Below are 21792 nucleotides of genomic sequence, written 5' to 3'. Positions count from 1 at the left end.
CTGTAGCTGTGTGCCAGTTGCATAATGATTTCTGAGTGCATAGGTCCTTAGATACTGGTCATCATTGTGTTCTGTCACTCGTGGGGGTCCACGCCTGGGTCTGTCATGAATTCTGCCAGTAGTTCTGTGTCTTGATGCATGTCTGCTGATGACACACCAAGTTCACAAGCAACATCTGACTGAAGTGACGTTGTGTATTCATGGCTGTTTGAATGATGAACTTGGAATGACTTACTGACAATAACCACAGAATGCTGAAATTGATGCCACATTGAGAAAAGTTGTCTCTTTTTATTGGCCCCAATATAAGGCACACCTGTACACAATGAGAGCACTACATGGAAAACACAAATTCACCCCAATAGAATTGCCTCCCTATCCCAAAAAACAAACACCATATATATGACATCCACTAAGTCTCTCACAATACCCTTAACGTATTGTGAGTAGTGTGGTGTATGTGTGAGGTTTGTATGTAGATGCATGAGGAATACATGGTATACGCATGAGGTTTTTGTAGATGCACAACGTGTATGTGCTTTTCTTGATATATGGCCGAGGGGGCGCCTCATAATTGCGCAATGACCAGTGTAACTGTATAGACTGCTGGACAGTGAATAAACAAGCAGTCAACAACAGTGAACATTCAGATGGTCGGGATGTGAGATGTACCTGGCAGAGAAAATGACCAGCTGAAGAAGAGAAAACTCTGCTAAATTGCTACTTCACATGAGCTATTGCAGTGTGTGTAAAACCTGCAGTTTGAGAACATGTAAAATTCTCATTGCGACAATTTGGGAATGGTGAATGTACTGTGGGGTATACGTTCAGTGAATGGATCACTCACTGAGACCAATTTGCCAAGTAGACCAGTTAAATGGCATACCATAGGACAGGACACTTAAAACATCATGATTTACCCACCAAGCTCCTGGGCAGGAGGACTCATTTTCAGCTCTGGAGTTTCATTCATATTAATTCTAATAATATTAGTGAGTAATCTTACCTGCCCACTCTGGACTTTGGTGCTGGTATTTGGTGCTGCTGGGTCTTGCTACAAGACAAAGTTTCCCAGATATGTGTTGTTGCATCATACTTTTATTTAAATTACATGACTTTGTTAAAGTGGAGATTTCTAAGTTCTATGATTGTCTGTCAGATACAGAAACCTCTGCTAACTCAGGTTGCACTGACGTGTTACTTCAGGGGTGAGCCTGTAAAAACAAGTGCTGCCAGTGGAGGCAGAGGTGGCCCAAGGGACAGCGGTATCAGTGTACATATTCAACCCAGTGCCAAGATCGAACACTCCCCTCCAAAACAGAGAACATCGGCCCTTATGGCTCAAACATCAGACCAATCCAAAAAGGAATTTTCCGGCTCCTCCCAAATAAGTCACGCCGTGCCTGCCAAGCATAGAATAAATTGGTGAACTGATGGAATTTTTTTGAAAACCCTCCTGTCCCATATGGGAAATATGTGAGGAAAAAAAACTTGCATGCATCTGTTATTTTACAATGTGAAGCTTTGTCCCCCTAGTGTATGCTTTGTTGATTTGTGTCATTAAAATTAGCCACCCTCCAGATGGAAATTGACTGGAGGGTGATGCTTCTGACATCTTCATGCACTGTCTGGAAGCCCTCTCATTGAAACAGTCTGTTTAAAGGGGTAGGTGGAAGGGGAAAAAGCGAGGGAGATCTGCACGCAGTAGAGGGCGGGCAGATTTACTCCTCCAATAGCTGTGCAGTAACTGGCCTTAGATATGCTTTCTGTTCCATGCTGTCCAGAGGCGCAGAAGGGGGTGGGCCACATCTGTCATCTGGCTTAGAGAGCGTATCCCTGTGTGTGTGTGTGTGTGTGTGTGTGTGTTTGTGTGTGGTGGATTTAAAAAGCCTACTGTTTACAGGCAGAGTGGCATATGCTGGGAGAGAGTGGGACTATGTAGAGACAGAAAAGTGACAGGAAGTGTGACAGCGGACAAGGACTTTTCCCCCTTTTGCACTGCGGCCATGTCCGACTACGAGGGACTCCCGCTGGGTGAGTAGAGAGGCCAGGCTGGGACAGGAAGCTGCAGTTGCAGTCTGTTTTTGGGCTGCTGCCCATTATGGACAGCACAGGACACAAACATGCAGTTGTAGAGTGAGAGCTTAATGCTTTTCCTTATATGGGCTGTTTTCAGCATTTATGCTTCATATACACTGATTGAATTCTTTGATGATTTGTTTGAGAAGAGAGCAATTGCAAGTCTGAGAAAACTAGGAAAGAGGAAAAAGAAAAAAATGAGATATAATAGGGTTTTATATTTCTAATGATCTTGCATTTCCTTTAAAACTTCAATTACTGGAATGAGGCAAGTGCTTTTCTGTTGAGTTAAAAGTACTTTCATCAAACACTATTAAGAAGAGAGAACACATCTATTTTTCTAATAACTTTTATTTACTTTCACAGTATACTAAACGATTTTTGAAAAATTCTCTGTACAGCATTTGGGGTCCTAGGACTGAATGTGCTTTACAAATAAAATTGGTATGGTACTAAACACACATTTCATAGTCACGCTGCTTCATTAAGAGACTGAACAGCATCAACATCACATCACATGAGTGTTATTATATTCAGACAGGATGCCAGTGCCAGTGGGGTCACACTGAAGTCAGGTGTTTTTCTATGTGTAATGGCTTATGTAGTCCTACAATGGGGTATTACTGCTGCATTACTGTTGACATCTATAGCTGAGAGGGATCCCCAGCAGAGATTACTGCAGCAACACAAGTTGCGGCAGGTTAAATGGAGTGTTCAGGAACGATGGATGGAACAAGCCATAGCTAGAACAGGCGGTTGGGGGTGGCTTAGGTGTTCTATTTATAACTGATTGTTTCTGTAGTCCTGCCAGGCAGACATCAACTTTTAGCTGTCCCCCTCTTCTGACTGGTGTTTGTAATATATTTACACTTATGGATACATTTACACTGAGCTGTTATTTTTATACATTTTATATATGTAAGTGTTTTACAGATGTACATCTTCTCAGGACCATCTGTGGTGATAATTTCAGCACCTAAGACCTTTTTTTACAGGCAAATAAATCTGAAACAAAATCACTTTATATTACACTATTAATTAAAGATACTAATTTTAAGATACTTAAAAAATATTTTTCTTAAAAAACCCACAAAGCTTCAACTAATATACATTTTTTAAAACCTGTGTTATGGTTCGTTTATTTTTCAGATTTAGGAATGTGAAAAAGCATACATTTTGTCCTGTACAATTGAAATTGCACAATTATTTCTGTTGGTGACACACCACTTCATAATAACTTGACAACAAGGCAATCTAATCTCTGCTAATCTTTTTTAATTAGAAAAAGGACTGATGTTTGGCTGACCAACTTTGCATGAATGGTTGATAGATTGTTGTGCACGGGGAGCAGAGTGTGGGGATGGTGCTTTACTCAGTGGCACCTTGGCTGTTTGGGATTCGAACCGGCAACCTTCTGATTACTTGTCCGCTTCCTTATCTGCTAGGCTATCCACTGCCCCATTTACTCTCCTGAATGAGATAATTCCCTTGTCAGAGGCTGATGAAAATAGAAACTCACAACTTTCTATGAGATGAGTTCTTCTGCCACAACAAATAGTATGTGCTCCTTTCTCACTAAATACATGATGAGGCATGAAATCTGTATTTACTTCAGACTAAGGAACCTTACACCCACAAGGTGTCGCTGTGTGCATGTTTACCAAGAACCAGGGATTTGGATGATAGAAACGATCAAATTTTTCACCTCCTGATTATACCCTCACTGAAAACTAGACACCGTTCACATCAAAGTTATTAAAACTGAACAAAATATTGGGAGTATTAGAGAACATTGGAAGGGAGGCCCTATGTGACTCCTCTACATTGAGCAAGTGAAATGTATCTTGGTAGAGATGAGAACTGACAGTCCTGCGTCCGCGACAAATAGCCACCGGCCACCGTGACGGTGTCTCTCTCTCTCTCTCTCTCTCTCTCTCACAAACACACAAACACACTCAGCTTCTCTCCTTAATGGAATGACACAAAGAAAAATATTAGTTATTCTATAAAAAATACTTGTACTGGTCTCCAGCTGATGATACAATCAGTGTAAGTATTGTGTTGTCCATGCATTTTTCATGATTTGTGGGATTCAGATGGATTTGAGGAGAGCTGAAAAAAAATCCAGCACTGAGTTATGGACGAACTCTAGGTTATGACCTTTCTATATTCTCGAGCTATCTTGTGATCTATAAGTGTAGTGGGTGCTGTGTTAAACTCCACTTTTTTTCCTGTGACTCTGCAGAAAGGAATTAGAAACCAGGCTTTACAGGAGCCCGTATGAACTGGCTGTTCTGTTGTGGGTAAATAGTGTGTATGGTAGTCCTTCCCTGGGTTTTGCTGTGAGACACATGCAACAATAACTTCAACAAGAATTAATGCAACTGCAGATGATGCAGTAATCTTATGCATTCTGCCTGGCTTTGAAACAAATCATTGAATCCAGAGAACATTGTGTGTTACATGACATTGAAATGTGTCTGTCTGTATTCACGGGAGTCTTTCAAGATCAGCTACTGTAAATAAAATGTGTGTATGCAATGAAAGGGCAAAATGTACTGTGTGTGCAAGAATTTAAACGTGCAAGTAATGGGGGAAGGGATTTTTTTTTCACCACTGCAGAAACCAAGTCAGATGTTATTAATGTTGCAGATGCATCAGTGAACATAAAGCACCACCATCCCAACAGAGAGGACACACCGGGTCTTTTTTGTTCACCATGGGAGGTGGATGTTTTAATGTGTTAGAAACCTGCCATCTAATACTATCTGTTATAGACATTTAGTTAACACTGTGAGAATATTATGTATTGCATTTCCAGAAATCATATGTGCAAATCAAAGCTACAGAGAAATAAGTTAAATCAACAAAGACCTCAAATTTGCATGCATAAGGTGTAAAAGTGTAGGTTTAAAGCAAGGAGATTGAGGATATTTCAGTTATTACTGTCTCAGAAGAGACCAAGTAGTTTGAAGAGAGGGAGATTATAGCAGGGTTTGAGGAGTGCAAAGAATGTTAAATAGTCAAGAAAAGAGGTAGAAAAGTTCAGTAGATGCAGTAATTTTACATGCTTGGGATTTTCTGAGTAAATGTTTGGTATTGGACTTTGGAGAACTAGGGGTTGTGGTTATGCTGTTGATAAGGCTTTAGAATCTGCGTCTGCAAATTTTACATATAAAGTGCAATGCGTGTTATCCATAGACATTATTCACGAAATCCAAAGAAATAACGGTAAAGCTTAATTATACTGTATGTTAATTCAGCAGGTAAAATGTAGGCAGGTAAATGACATCATGATCTTATAATTCAAAGCACAGTGCTGTACATCAGTGTAAATCAGCAATAGTATATCAGTGGATTGTCTGTTGTAGAACTCTAACTTGCAAGACAAAAGCTCCTGATGGCATATGGGCTTGTAATCCCTTCACTTTAATGACATCATCATCCTGCTCAGAGAGTTGGGGGAGGAGCAGAGCAGGACAGGCAAGTGAAAGAGAGAGTGTCAGAGTAAAAAGAGGTTGGAGCAATAACAGTGATGTCCAACTTTCAGCTATTACAGGGCTACTGAACCGTCTACTGAACTGGCCTATCTAGCTCGACCCCCTTGACTCAGAGGGAGGAATCTCCCTTGCTCGCTACCCCACTTCCTCTGGGCTTCATGGAGATGGCGGATACCACAATGACAGCGGCAGCACCCATTGGAAGCTTAGGGAACCTCCTGAGACTGGTCCCGGAAGAGGGGCGACGCTACACACCCCAGCTTACCCCCCAGAGTAGCTGGACCATGGGTCAGTACAATGAAGCTCCATCTCAGACCAGAAGCTCTCACTTAGCATGACCAGTTAAAGCCAAGCTGAGAATGACCAGAGTGGTGTCACTTACCTCATGTTGTATTGAAGAATTTTTTTTGGTTTGAGTTCAAAACCCGGCAGGGTAATAAAGTGGTTGGGAGTGTGCAGCAGAAGTTTTAGTGCACTAAACCTGGTGGTTTCAGTTTACATGGTGTGATTTGTTTTGAAGATTTTGTTAGACAGGAAGTGCAAGATGTGTAGAGTAAGAAAAGGGACTGTGTGATATTTTTTATACATGTAATATATCTGTGATTCAAGAGGCTGAGTTATATATACTTATCATGTCAAACAGTTGCAATTCTATCCTTGTTCATGTACTAGGGCTCTGTCCCTGTCATAGGGCAGACCGTGATTTAATTTCTTACCTGAAATCATTTGTGATTGAGCTAGCGCTTCTTTATTCAGGATGTAGTCTGGGTAATACCTTTTACAGACCTCCGGATTATCCGCTATTTCTATCCCAAGGGCAGTCTTCAGCTGCTACAGTTAGTTACGGAAGAGTGCAAACACAGATAAAGAAGACAAGTAACTGCAATACTGCACATGCCTGAGTGCAAAACAGTACAACAAACATAATCAAATTAATGTAAACTGTAATAAAATTACAAAATTACTTTTTTGCTCTCAACAGTTATATAGTCAATTCTGTCTTAAATGTAAGATTTTGCCTGATTCATTTCACAGATTATTTGATGAATAGTATGTATGAGCAACATTTATACATTTTTTGCAATATTTTTTGGCTTTAGATTAACGCTCCAAAGCTGGATTTTGGGTGCCTGAATTGATGAATCACAGTGGCAGCATTGCAGATTCAGGGCCGCCTGCATAAAATCCCTGCATCACATTCGGCATTAGTGTGTGTTATTATGGGTGATGTACACTTCCCTACTCAATGCTCTGCATAAGAGTCATTATCTGATTAAGGGTGTGGTGAGAGGTCAAAGACGAAAACATCAGCATTGTGACCCACATTCATGGAGGAAACACTACATGCTTGATCTTGGCTGCACAATGTTCTGCTTGTTTGTTCATATATTTATATCCTTTTTTTCCTTATTCACAATTGTTACAAGATTTCAATTTCCCCAAGGACAACTGTTGCTAGGCACTAACACCCAGCATATTAGTCTAACCTGAGGTTGGATAACAGTACCCATTGGCAAGAGATTTGAGATGGGCCAGAAGTTCTAAATTTCAATTCAGGACACAGAATACAGAACACCTCATGTATAATAGTCATTCACACTCTTCTGGTCCAAACATGTTTTTGAGTTGATAGAGGTGCAGCACGTCCAGTTTCTGTCTGAACTGATAGATACACACCACGAATGGTGCTAGGCCTCTGAATATCTTCATTGGTCTTGTCATGATTTCTGAGAGCCCAACCTGGGCAAACCGCTGGTTCCATTGGTTGTTGCATGATGCTGTTATTACATTTCAAATGATGCAGTGTTAAAAGAATAGCAATTTTATATTGATTAGTATTACCTAACAATGCTGTTATTGCAATACCAGTGTCTATATTATAATCAATTTGAATGTTGTGATATTTTTACAGTATGATTTCTTATCAACTTTTTATTTAAAAACCGAGATGTTTTAACACCTCACATAATTTTATATTAGTATACAATTATAATAATTATTATTAATTGATAATTGAATAATTGATTATTAATTGATAAGTATATAAATTGTAGGCTGTTTGTGGTAATTTTTTGACATTTGGATAAAACCTGACCCTGCGCTAGAGGGAGAACCAATGGAATGTTTCCCTCCCACAACAGTTCTGTATTCAGACAGATGGTAAAGGGATATAGAGATTAATCCTCTACTCTATAACTCTTACTTTTGATTGTGATGCTTCTGTGCTGAGCCTGAGCTAAATAATACTTTCCATTGACATGGTGTGCTTCATGATGTAGTATCTGTAGTATGTGTGTGAGGGTTAGGGCTGGAGAGTACCTGCCAAGATATGATCGTCGGGACCTCTTTATCCGATAAGTGTGTGTAAACAGGTGTGAGGTTGTGTGTGTATGTGAATGTAATAAATCAAAACAATGACAACAACTGAGTGCACAAGGGCTGTCCAGATGCCACCAGGCCACCCCAGACACATGCTAAACCGATAAAAAAAAAAAACCTTTTCACCCCTCCCTTGTTTTTCGTCTCCAGGCTCCATTGTAATCTAGAGCACCAGTTTCATCCCTGTGGGGTTCTGCTCACTAATCTTTTCTTCCCACCAATGGTTGTCAGGATAAGCAACGGAATAAAATTCATATCAAACACAACATGCTGTCAAGTTGATAATGAATTCATTACCAAGTAAAATCTCTGCAATCACCATTATATATTTTTTATGTTTCATAAATAATCAGGTAAAAAATCTAGATGAGAGCCTTTGCTTAATGACTTAAATTAAGCGCAGAAATAGATTTAGACATATTAGCCTTGATCCATACAAAAATCTAAAATGTGTGTGTGTGTGTGTCTGTTTTCATTGCTTTGGCTCCTCAGTGTTCATGGGGAAAGCCCTTGCCAAATTCTAAGCATTTCAAGGGAAGCACCCAGGCAGCAGCACACACGCACACACTGACATGTTCTGTGCACACACAGTCTGTCCCATGTGTGTTGTTGAGCTTCGCTCTGTTAAAGCAGCACTACAGATGTAAATAGTGGCTCCACTCATCTTGATGCATACTGCTCCACTCCTGCCAGACACATGAATAATTAAGGAAGGATTTCCCTCATGAACGGCTGCAGTGGGTCCAGTCAAATCCAAAATCTTAACACCTTAACATTCTGTCTTACCATTTGTCTGTCCCTCTACACTGTATGTACTTTTCTCACTCCTCCTCTCTGCTTTGCTTTTCTGCATTGTTCCCACTGTCCTTAAATGTCCTTTTAATGATTCGTGAGTCTCATATACTTCTGCCTAAAGACAGATGAAGTTTGGTGCTTACATAAAGCTTGGCTCTGACATTGTGCCATCTTGTGCAGGTTTTATGGAAGGGTTGACGTCATGTATTTTGACGGTCGGCAGAAAGGCACAGTACCATGGGCTCTCATGGCCTTGGCTGAACACAGCTGAGTTGAAATCTGCAGCCCCAGTGCCAGAGCATCAGCCTGTTTCTGCTTTATGTTTATGCAGATGCCTGCAACTACAGTGCTCCAGCATTGGCTGAATTTGAACGCTGTAGAAGTAAACTTTGCAATTCCAGTCACATGATGTGTTAAGGGTAAACGATTCTGAGGGAATGCTTCCAACAGGGCTGTAGCTATGGGTCTTGCTGTCATGACACGTCACACACCTACTGCTGTGTGAGGTCTGAGGCAGATTTTGAAGGAATCATATCTTATCATATGCTGTGGAATCCTCTCCATCTCTCTGTTCTCATTCCTTTGAAGTGAGTCTCTCTCTCTCTCTCTTTCTCTCTCCCAACGCCTCTATGCTCCCATTGGTCTGTATTCCCTGGCAGGGCGGGTCCAGTGAAGCTGAGTCTGTCTTGCTTGTCCGTGGTATTATACAAACAGTCACACGCACCCACACACACAAACACACACACTCAGACTGTGAGCTCAGTCTGAGTAAAGCTGATTCTCTCTTGGAGAGAAAAGCTGAGAAAGGAAAGGATAGACGACAGAGGACAGAACACAGAGAAAAACAGAAAAGGAGAAGGAAAAATCTTGTTTTTTTTGTTTTTTGCGCTTTTCCATTATTTTTTTTTCCTTTGGGGGGGATTCCTACATGTCCGAGAAGAACAGAGAGAGAGAAAGAAGGGGTTGAGTTCACATGACATAATCGGAGTGAATAGGGTTGCCATGGTAACTGACACCAGAAGGCTGACCTCAGGAAAGTGGCCACTCAACAGGGACCAAGGCACCGTGGCCAGCTGTAAAAAGTAACGGGGACTCGCTGGACAGAGGGAGAACGAGAGACGCAAACGGAGGGACTGAAGAAGGGAAGAGGACAGAGCAGCTGGAGATTGGAGGTCTTAGTATGGAGGACGGCTTCTCCAGCTACAGCAGCCTGTATGACACATCGTCCCTGCTGCAGTTCTGCAACGGTAACGCAAAATCCCCCTCTTCATCCCCTGCCTGCTTTGTGTCGGTGAGGGGGGGTTGTAGCACTGTGGCCCTCCCTGCCAGCAGCTGTGCAGACAGAGGCATTTTTGGTGAGTTTTCTGAGCGAAAGTGAAACTGTCAGATCTATAAATGCAGGAGTGAGAGACAGAAAGAGGATACCAGAAGAAACCAGCAAAGCAAAACATATTTCCTCGTCTTTCCTTTCGCTGTCCGACTTCATGAGCTTTTTCATTAACACGAGCACTTTATATGCTCTGGAAGTCACGTAATTCTCACTTAGTGCAAGTTATTGGATTTCACTAGTAAGCATGAAATTTGGGAAATTTTCCAGTGTTAAAATGGCACAGAGCAAATGCTTTTTTTCATAGCTTTTTTAAGCTATTAAACATGAGCTACAAGCCTCCTCATGGTGTTTACAGCCACAACATTCAAGGAAAGGTTGCGGCAGAGTGAAAAAATCTGGGTCAAACATTGTCTCCATCAACTCCATTGTCATACAGCTAAAAAAGGAAAATAAGGAGATTAGCGATGCGGGGTGGAATGAAAGGTGTGGCGTGTGTTTGTGTTTCCTGTGGTGTGTTCGTAATATTTGGTGGTTTCCTGACAGCAGTCAACGCTCATGGTTGCAGGGAGTAGATACAGAGAGACAGAGGGAGGATGAGGTGGTGGAGAGGATTTTTTTTTAGTCCAGCTCATATATGTTTCCAAACCAAACTCCCGACTTGCCATTTCTCCTTGCTCTAGCCTAATGATAGATGGTGATTTGTGTACTGGGTCAGGGGTTCAGTGCAATTTGCTGTCAGCTGTGTGACCTTTTCCCAGGTTCATCTAGCTGCTGGTCCATCAAACTCAGTGTTGTGATTGTTCTTGGTCTCACACAGGCTTGATGAATTTATGTGTGTGTGTGTGTGTGTGTGTTTGTGAGCATGCAAAAAAGTCCTGGGAATTGCCCAGATTTCTCTCTCTATCTGCCCTCCAACAGAACATCATGTTTTATGAGTAAGAGGTTGAGGCTCTGTTATCTGCTTCTTTTCCACCCTCAACACATACGCAGGCAGGCAGGCACGCACGCACACACATTCGTGCACATCGTAATTTTTCTGAGACATTTGTCGCTATAAACACACACTTACCACTATAATATAAGTGTCCACAATATAGGTAATCTAAAAATGTCCCAATCTGTCTCTGTATTTCTGTGATGTGTGCTGGGAGCAGCCCATTGTTCCATCATGGGGTTAATTGGATGAGGGAGCACTGTGGAGGTCTGGTGAGGTCATTCAGGGGTGTGTACCCCAGCAGAGTGGCCCGGTGCTCCGAGTGAAGTCATTTGTTCTTAAATGCTTCATGTGTTATGGTGCAGCCAACCACGTTAATGTCAGAGAGTGGGTCAGCAAGCGGTGCTGCCTTCTGCCAAGTAACCGAGGGACATTAGAACATTTGGTCAGACTTATAATTAAAACCATCATTGTGAAACATCATGGATCATTTAATCATAATTATGTTCATTATACAGCATGTTGTAGGGCTTAGGTAATTTGAGTCCAAACAAGGGGGAATTTTATTATTCATTACAATTTTTTAAAAAGCAGTGTATTATATTAACTGAGAACTGCACATCCACAAGTCTTCAGAATTAATGATTGTCTTTTGTCCTCTTTACACAGACAATGTGTTGGTGTCAATGTGGTCTGGACATAAAAGTAGATGGAACAATTTTTATGCAATTAATATTTTGTCAGGCAAACAAGTGTAGGTAGATTATGCGACCCTTCAAATAACGACAACTGATACATTGGGATAAAAGTTAGGATTAAGGTCAAATGTATCCTTTGTATTAGCCTTTGGGTTAATATATTACAGATATATTTGACTTTATTCAATAAATTGCCAGTATCTTTCTTGGAAGTGAGGAACTGAAAGCCTCTTTACTTGGCAGTGGTAAGTGGCCAAGGCCCTGCTGGGATCAGTCAGCTATCTGCAACACCGCAATATGCCATTTTGTTTCCTTCTGCCATATCTATATCCTGGTGCCAGTCTTGCTAGAGCACTGCTCTTGGCACACGAGTGCAGTGATGGCAGAATGCCCTCATCCTCCCTGCTTCCAATGTTTGGCTCTTCACAAAGCTGCTAATGGTCACAAATGCAGTAGGTTTAGGGATTAGAGGTTGCCTCACGTTAATTGCTACAACCCACAGGAGGGGGTGGGGCCATGTTCAGAAAAACTCATGTCCATGTATTTGTGCACACATTCAGATACACACACACACACACACGCACACACATCCTAGTGCAAGGTATAAGGCAGTTGTCCCAACTCTCAAATATTCAGAGGTGTGTTTTGAATGCTTTTACCTGTGAAATCTGAGAAATTAATTCACTCATACGTGAAGTGAAAATGCACCACTGTTCCCCCTAATTTCAACAGAGAACTTTATACAGTTATGTATGCAATTAATGTAAAGCACAGTGTCTTTTCATAGCCTTAAAATGGCAACATGTTGACAAAGCACCAGCAGAAACCTGACGAAGCACAAATATTGTCAAAATATGGCCCTTTGTTTCTCTAGGTTCTGTGGTGAATACACACATGCAACAAGCTAGCGTGAAAAGGCATAAATATTGCTATGCAGATTCTGGTAAATTAGGTCATTGGCTTGTCTCATGTGCTGACTTGCTATTCCATGCTGGGTGGTATGGTCAGAATGGACCATCCTGAACAAGAGGAATAATTTTCTCCCTTTAAGCTGGTATTGACAGAATCGCTGTTGTCTGTTATGAGGAGCGAGTGAAACATCTTCCTCCTTCTGCTGATTTTGCTTCTGCTCTTGTTTTTGCTGATAAGACTGTGGACCTAATTTTTTGTGCTGTAGTTATAATCTATAATCCAAAAGTGTCGGCAGCTCAAACAGCCAAAACACATCAGTCTCACACATTGTAGCTGGGACCTGCAGCAGATTTAAAACTGGTTCTACTTATGTAAGAGAGGTAGTCAAAGCATCCTGCTCTGCTGCATTCTGTCCTCAGGATGAGTCACTCCAGTACATCTTTAATGCATGTGCACATGCAGATGTGCTTTATGATGTAAATTCACAATATTTTAGTCATGCAGGCCCGGTAGTGTCCAATCAGACCAAAATTTGCATTCTGCTTAGAAGACCTCTTTGGATATATTTAACAATGTTATGGTTTGGGTCGAAATATGTGAGTGACAACAATCTTATAACCACTATTGACCATGACCTCCAAATCATGCATTAGAATTATGCCTTAAAATTACAGCATTAAAATTATTTTGTCATGAAAATTCTCATGGGCATAAAATCTTAGGCACTGTAGTACTTGATCATCAGATTATTTGCTGTTAAAGTCTCAGTTGGTAATTGAAGTGCATTGGGTGATGAGGTTCCATTCTTGGTCTTGCTTCATGTGACACTCATGTACAGGCCCTTATCTAAAAAAAAATCCTCCTCAGTAATGACAATTGATTTGTTTATCCCTGCAATTTAGTGTCATCATAGGCTGACCCCCACTTGTGGTTCCCCAACCCTGAACTGACACCATTTGCAGGCTCACTCTACCCTGGAAGGGGGTCCCTCTCTGTATCACTCCTTCCCAAGGTTTCTTCCTTTCTTTTTTTCTCTCTCCTAGAGTTTTTTTTGTGTGGAGTTTTTCCTTGTGTGCAGAAGGGTCAAGTGTGGGGGGTGTCAACTGTAGGGCCTGTCAAAGCCCATTGAGACATGCTGTATGTGATTTTGGGCTATGTAAGAAAAAAATGTTGTTGTTGTTGTTTCTATTTACAACTATGTTGTATGAAAGAATTACCATAGAGGAACCTATGGGCAGTGGTTGCCTAGCGGTTTAGGAAGTGGCTCCGTAATCAGAAGGTTCAAATCCTGATCCGCCAAGGTGCCACTGAGGTGCTGCTGAGCAAAGCACCGTCCCCACACACTGCTCCCCGGGCGCCTGTCATGGCTGCCCACTGCTCGCTAAGGGTGATGGGTTAAATGCAGAGGACACATTTCACTGTGTGCACCGTTGCTGTGCCTGGCTTTGTAAATACTAAAATCGAAAATACACCCTGTGCTGCCATGTCACAGTGATATGGCTTTTGATTATGGAAGACAGTGTCATGTTGGCTGTTGTTATCTCAGGTCCTGTTACCAGTTAAGTTCATATTGAAGCATTTTCTCTCTCATCTGTCTCCATCTTTCCTGCTGTTTGTTATATGGAGGTGTTAAGTGCATGGGATTATTCAAATTTGCTTTCCCAAACAGCTAAATGATTCAGAAGTGAATAGTACCAACTCTGAATACCAAACACAATCCTCAGAGTCCTGAATTATAAGCAGCAAATGCATATTTCAACTGCATGCAGAACGCTGACATATGGTCTGTTCCCATGTAGCAGCCAGATATTGCATGCTTATCCCAAGTTGTTTTTTTCGTGCCACCCCCACCCAACCCCCACCCCCCCCCCTTTGTTTGATCACATCAAACAACAGCTCTGCTTGTGTAAAGCACACTCCCTCCAACTATTCCTTGTGGTTTGTCACAATGCCTTGTTGATTGGATAAGCGGAGGACAGGAAAAACAAGTGAAAAGAGCATTGTACCAGTGAAGCAGTTCAGAGAGGCCGAGCCATAAGCCAAAGCAGTGGCCCACTTTTCAAACGAGTCAGTGGGAGGATGTCTGCTTCCAGGCACTGTCCCAGCATCCTCTCCTCTGTCTTGAGGCCAGTGATGGTCTTACAGCCCCCACAGGATTCAGTGATGAATCAGCAGAAACCTCCACTGCCTCTGGTTCCTTACTTGGCAGGTCTGTTACTATCTAATTTCCTGGTGTCAGGTCTTTCTTGTAATCACTTATCTCTCTCAACAGTATAGCTGCTCCTGTGCTGTAATACGTTCTTTCAGTCTAGCCTTTTCTATCCGTCTCGCTTCTTCCCTCATTAGCATGCTCAGCTTTGTGTTTTGCAGTTTCTGTGAAGTGTATGTACTGTGTCATCTTGTCATGTTTAAAAAGGAGGGAAGAGCAGCAAAGTACATGCCACAGGATGTTAAAAAGGACTGGCATGTACCTGCTGCTTCGCAGAAGGGTCCAGGCATCATGGGTATTTCCCCAGGGGGCTGGGGGCGTGATCACCTCGCGGTGATCTCTGACGTGCGCGATGGGCTGAGCCATCCCGGCCCCGACCGCCCACCAATCCCCGTCATCCTTGCTTTCGTCGTCACCCATGTCCTCCCACCGGTAGTCCGGTAGTTAGGGCTCTGACATTCTGACATGTCAGCGAGCTGATGGGGGAAGTAAGTGCATTCTGGGAAACAGTGGATTATTAAACAAGGAAACAAAACCAGGCTCGATGGCCAGGTGGAACGGTGGAAACAAAAGGGGAAAAATCAAACCAAGCCGCATGCGTGTGGCGATTACCAGAACTAAAAACACTAGAGGGTCCACAAAAGAATTCATAACAGGCAGCTGCCTGGCGCCTCTTATCCGCTGTCTTGATTGGGCAGAGGATATGTCTCCAGTTGCAGCCAATCCTGACAGTAAATGATGTAGTTAGAAGCAGTTAGTCAGTAAAATTTATAAGGATATTTTGGCATGGTGGGTTTAAAAGAATGAATTAAAAAAATTCAATTATGTTTTAATGCTAAGAACTGACAGGCTATTTGAATAGTCTAATGCAAGATGTATACAGCACATACAACCATAGCCATCTCTCTAAAGGTATTGTAATCTTCACTATTAATAGCGTGTCATTTTGTGCTTGGGTCACAGCATTACTGCAAACATGTTATAACCTAATTTGCATTTGCTCTGTCTTGTGTTCCCCTGATTACCTGATTTTTGTATCTGTTAGAATTAGCATAAACGTACCCTTGCCATGTCCGGTCCTCATCTTTTTTATGTGTGCATGTTCAAGTTTGTGTGTGGGCCTTGTTAATTTTTCTGTTTATCAGTCAAATTTTTGCTATTTTTTTTAAACAGTTGCCTGAAACTGTAGAAGAGCAGCTAAACACGAGTGCTAAACATGTATATACAGAACATTTGCTGATATCAGGAAAATATGTGTCTCCATAGTTACCCTCTTTTTTTACATGTTGACACCCTTACTGCTGTATTTTACTGAGGAGTTCGCAACTTGCATTTCACTCTGTTTTTACCTTCAGAACTCCATTTTGCCAGGAGATGGTTTTCATCCAGCTCAACTAGGGAATCTCATCATTCGTTTACTGATACATCCCCTGTTCGCTCTCTCCTCATGCCTTTGTGTCAAGCAGGATTAGGTTCCTTTCAGACCTTAATGCAACTCCCCACCCCCCAACCAGCCCAAACACAGTCTGGTTCTCTTCAAAATAATTGATGTCATGGCCCCTGAATAATCGTCTCTTGATTACTGTCAATTGGCACCAGTCTCCAAAACACGACCACTGTGACCTTGGTAGGGGTTGCAAAAAAGGATAACAGAAGTAGAATCTGAAAAATCAAGCCAGCCTTATAAAAATAGTGTCCTGAGTCACAGACCCCCTTCATGTCACTCTTCTGTCTTCCTTCTATCTTTTTCTTGAGTCAGCTCTCTCCCTATCTCAGAGCTTTATATTCATTACGGATGAGCTCCCCCCGGGAGCCTTGAAGACATGAAACATCTCCCTCTCAACAGTTTCCAAACCCCTGTTTTTTAAAAACCAGTGCCTCCTCACTTGCTGGCTGAAAGAGGAACCCATGTTAGGTTAGGAGACTTGGAAATCCTTTGTGTCCTTCAGTCTGGGGAGGGTGTATGAAAGAGTGACAAATAGTGAATTTGAGGACTTGAAGTGAGTTTTCTTATAAAGTGCTGCAGAGCTTCCTGATGGTGCAATTGATGGAATAAGAAAATGGACAGTGGACAGTGATTGGTTGTGTAATGCTAGAGGATTTACTGGGGAAAGGTCCAGAATGTTAGACTGTTGTTGCCGGTGCTTAGGGCTGAGATTTATTGAAAGCAGGGAACCTTCAGGAACAAAATACCACAATACAATTTTAATTCTCTAATAAGTTCAATTGCTTTATTCCTTTGACAAGCTCATATCTTGCAGCAGAGAACTGTCAGATATGGATAATTTTTTGTAGACCAAACCACAGACAGCGAGGTCCATATTTGGGAGAAACAGCCAAAAAACGCACTGCTTCACAGGAGCATCCTAAGATTACAGGGTAATGGGCCAATGGTTTTCTCTTTGATGCTAAGACCCCCTCCTCACACACATGATTTCATACATCATGCAGGGTCAATGTGAGCATAATTGTTACGATTGTTTGTAGCCAAGGTGAAACTGGGACTGGAGCGAGGATAACTAATTTGAATGGTATCTACTCTGTAACAGACGCTCTTTGTATGCATATTAGAGCTTTGTCTGCAGTGGCTTCAAATGGGTAGATCTTTGCTTTGTGCTCAAAGACAGCAAAAGAACTAAAGCAGGGTGCAGGGTTGAGGGGGGTTCACTGATTCATTTAAGTCTGTGGCTCTTGTGTTTGAGGAACTGTGACAGACCATAGGAAGGTTTCAGTCAATCATATTTCCTTTCAGTGCACACCATTGAAGTGACATACAAGAAAGACAGCATTACTTTCTGAATGTTAAGGCATTCAAAATTCTTATTATATTTTTTCCCCAGTGAGGGGCAAATCAGTGGCAAGAAACAAAGCAATTATGTGGATGTTTGGGCCCCAAAGCTCTTGAGAGTTTTTTTTGCAATTTAGTGCAAATCACGTATAACCATCAGAAGTGAGTGTGGCAGTCCCAACCCAGCATCCACCCGCGAAAATCATTAATCTGGTCATCATTACTGTGTGCAGGTGGATCCTCACATCTGCTACTGGTGCAGGGCGGTCTGTCCTGTGCCTCAGTCTCAATGATTTACTGTAAGGAAGGGCTTGTGTGTGTGTTTGTGTGACATGATAAGCTAAGATTAGTCCCACAAGTGTGCACACACACACACACATACACACACATACAGTACAGGCCAAAAGTTTGGACACACCTTCTCATTCAATGTGTTTTCATTATTTTCATGACCATTTACATCGGTAGATTCTCACTGAAGGCATCAAAACTATGAATGAACACATGTGGAACACACTGTCAGGATTGGCTCCAGGTGATCGCGACAGCTGAAGCCAATTCTGACCGCCTATAAAAAACTGTAACTCCGCCTCTTCTGGAGCGGCGACATTTTCATGGACTCTGTGTGTGAACTTGGGTTTCTTTTGTGAACCAGTTTTAAGTTCTGGCAACCGCCACATGCCTGCGGGCTAGTTTATGTTCTCCCCTTTGTTTCAACTGTTTTCGGCCACCGAGCCGCGTTTAATTGTGTTTATTTATTATAATTAATAAATCCTTGTTTTTCAAATGTCCTGCCTCTGCGCTTCCTTCCCCCGTCAGCTCGCCGGCGTGACACACACACACACATACACATATTGCACATAAAAAATGACTATGGTGTATTGGATTTGTGTGTTTGTTTGTCTATGTATGTGTGGTCAGATGCAGGCCCTTTGCTGTAGAGTCTGACTGCGCTTGGCAGTAAATACCTTCTGAACCTCTTTATCCCACATCGTGGGTGCCACAGCCATTGAAGGAGCTTCATAGTGCTGTCACAGACTCCTGTGTGGGGTGGGAGATGTTGTCCAACAGGGTTGAGCCACCATTCTCCTGTCACTCATCACTTCCACTGTGTCCAGAGGGCATCCTACAACTGGGCTGGCCCTCTGGATCAGCTTGTTCAGTCTCTTCCTGTCCCCAGCAGAGAAAATTTAATGCCTGTAGGGTTGTTTGCAAGCCGTTGTTTGTTTGGAGTACTTCAGGTTAACTGGGAAGTTTTTTATGTTGCATCCTATTTTTGTCTATTTCAGTCTGTTAATTGAGACATGACATAGAGGTTATTCATATTGAGGAATAGGACTAAATAGAAATTAAGTGGTAATGGAGATAACTTGTCATATTGTAATTCTTTAACAGAAGCTTCAAGATGACAATAGAATGACAATCTTCTCTCTGTTTCCATTCTCTTCACATTTAATTGAATGAATTTTTCATCCACACCCACTTCTCATCATCCAGGCGCAGAGAGTTGCTAACATTCTGATTCTCATTAGCAGGAACCAGTTTGGTGTTTGTGTCAGTATCCTCAATCTGGATTTTACCACTTTGTGTGAGACTGTGTGAAGCCATTATTATTATTGCTTTATGCATAATTAACAAGTGCTGTTCTTGTCGGTCTCCTGGGGAACACTAATGCTGACTTTATATTAATGTTTAATGGCACTATTTCATGGTTTTCTTAGTTTACTATGCTGGTCAGCCTCACCTGATTCCAGGGCATGAAAGGGACTTTGGATGTTGTACTAATGTACTAATTACACTGATTTAATAAAGGGCATGGAGATGACTTCCTGTTAGGTGCTTCCTGTTCCATGTGAGCACAGTTGATCATCTCGACTCATTCTCATCATTTATCCATCTGGCGCTGTGTGGTTTTGTGTCCTTTTATGTGTATGAAACAGCAGCACAAATACTTGTGTGGAATATTGAGATGTGTGTGTATGTTACAGATGACAGTGTGTCGGCAGACAGCAGCATGGACATCTCGGACCGACTGGCCGCTCTGGAGCAGCGGGTACAGCTGCAGGAAGATGAGATCCATCTGCTGAAGTCGGCACTGGCCGATGTTGTCCGCAGACTCAGCATCTCAGAGGAGCAGCAGACTGTGCTTAACCGCAAAGGACCCACCAAAGGTGTGGCCTCACCCTTCTCACCTCTGCACATTCCGCTGTTCAAAACACCATGTCCATATGTCCATCTGCTTCCCAACCTTTTTTAATTTCCCTTACCGCCCGCCTCTCCTTCAGTAAATCTGCCTATCCCATTTATTTTTGTGCCATTTGCTCTAATACATGATCTCTGACCGTTTTTGATTATCAGTCATCCTCTTTCTCTTTCTTTTTACATTTTTAGCACCTATTGCTAATGTTTAAAGGCTATTTGAAAGCATACACTGCCTTGTTCAAGGAAGGCTTCTAAATTATGGATTACCAGCATTGATTATTGAGTTAATCTTTATAATTGAACAAGAGGATCTTAAGTAGGGGTTGAATAATCTTTGTTCTCTGTAGTCCTCCGTAACCCTCTCTGTTCCTTTTTGTCTGCTGTGCAATGATCATCCTATCCTCTGTCTCCTGTTTCTGTGGCTTTGTGTATTCCCTGTCCGGTTTTGGGGTTTGGAATAAGACTCATATGCGAAAATCCTCTTCAGCAGACAGTTGTTCAGGAAAGCCAGGTAGGGGTATGGAGAGCATGTAAGTATGTCAGTAGGAAGGAATTAAACACTGACACTGGCACAGCACATCATCACAAGGCTTCTATCATTGTGGCAATGTGACACTGTGGGCAAGTGTTTACTCTGATGCATATTATTTGCAATAAAATATCATATATGTAACCAGATGATCTATATTGTGCACATTCAAGCAGTAAAAGGTATGGGTGCCTTTAAGACATTACCATGGACAGGTGCTGCAGTGTTTTCGTTCTGTGAGGGTTTAATAACAAGATGATAGTATGCAAAGGTTTTTATAGTATCAGTATGCTGATGTATTTATTACTTCTCTTTTTCATATGAACATGAAATGATTGTGCATGCATTCTGTAAATGCGTAAAGGTTAAAATAAATTTGAATAGTGTGGAAATAATATTTTCCATCCAATCATAGTTAGTTCACTAATAAACAGACCTATTTGAATTCGTACAGGGGTGTCTGCTTGATGATGAAACTGGATACAGCTTGAAGTATCACTAATGTCTAGTTGATGTTCAGGAGCTCTTACTAGGTAGATACTAGTTAACATTTCAGTTTTGTGAAAGAATTTATTGTTGCTAAGAATGTGGTTAAATAATGGATGAGGCCCTCTGGATCACAGACCACACTTTACTGCTAATGACCAGGTCTAGACTTAACCCAGATTTATGCATTTAAAATGGGAAGTTACAGATATTAAAAATGTCAGGGGATTACAGGATTTCTCTTCAGTAATTAGTCTCTGACTTTTTGAGTTTTGGCATTGATTTTCTACCCCTCATTACCTTACTTAGTGGTAAAAAATATTCCATATACGTTGTCTATTTATTCTCTCATACTGGCTGTAGCCTCCTGCATTAATTGATATTAAGAATAAACAGATTTATTAAAAACTGAAAACATTCTCTTCACACTACTCCACTTCTCTCTGTTCTCCACCCTTGTATCCCCTTTCTCTTTCTCTCTCTCTCATTCTCTCTCTTTTTCTGTCCTCTTGTCTGCTGCTCTTTCATCTCTCCAATATCGTCTGTCAGTACCGTCTGCCAAATTAGGTGCAGCAGCCAGAAAAGGAGGAATATGAAAGGCCCAAGCGACCACAATGATAAATATTTAATAGACCAGACTGAGATGCCAATATAAACAAAGAGGTGCGCTCTCATCTCTGTTGCCATCACTAATACTCCAGGTGGAATGAAGGAACAAAAAGCTCCATGCGGGCTCCATAACAATTGCTTCATGGAGATAAGAGTTTCTCCTCATCCTCTCCACTCCCCTCTTGCTGCTGAGAGCCTACTACATTTCAGTGTTGTTTTCATCAACAAAATGTATGATGAAATATCTTTGTCAATGAACCTTTTGACGTGACAGAAATGAGACAAGGCGCAACATAAATGCTGGTCATGCTGATAACTATAATAAAACATGTAATGTAATAT

The 21792-nt window shown here is 41.7% G+C and overlaps 1 protein-coding gene across 10 annotated transcripts in view; it reads left to right on the top strand.

Annotated features, from left to right (window-relative positions):
• The first annotated feature begins 1873 nt into the window (after nt 1–1873).
• The window catches only part of eml1 (EMAP like 1), a 39437-nt gene continuing 19518 nt past the window's right edge, over nt 1874–21792 (top strand). For 3 of the 10 annotated variants that reach the window (XM_028987196.1, XM_028987111.1, XM_028986947.1), the window contains exons 1-2: nt 5561–5867; nt 19613–19795. In XM_028987196.1, coding sequence (XP_028843029.1) covers nt 5738–5867; nt 19613–19795 — 313 coding nt within the window. In that variant the 5' untranslated portion in view covers nt 5561–5737. Of the gene's footprint in view, nt 2035–5559; nt 5868–9476; nt 10001–14226; nt 14837–19612; nt 19798–20288; nt 20338–21792 lie in introns of those variants that run through there. The other 7 variants (XM_028987363.1, XM_028987276.1, XM_028987525.1 and 4 more) reach the window with 6 other exon arrangements.

The sequence above is a fragment of the Denticeps clupeoides genome, chromosome 1, assembly GCF_900700375.1.
Source record: "Denticeps clupeoides chromosome 1, fDenClu1.1, whole genome shotgun sequence".
Taxonomy (NCBI): domain Eukaryota; kingdom Metazoa; phylum Chordata; class Actinopteri; order Clupeiformes; family Denticipitidae; genus Denticeps; species Denticeps clupeoides.
Note: the sequence above shows the minus strand (reverse complement) of the source record. Positions and strands in the feature narration are given on the sequence as shown.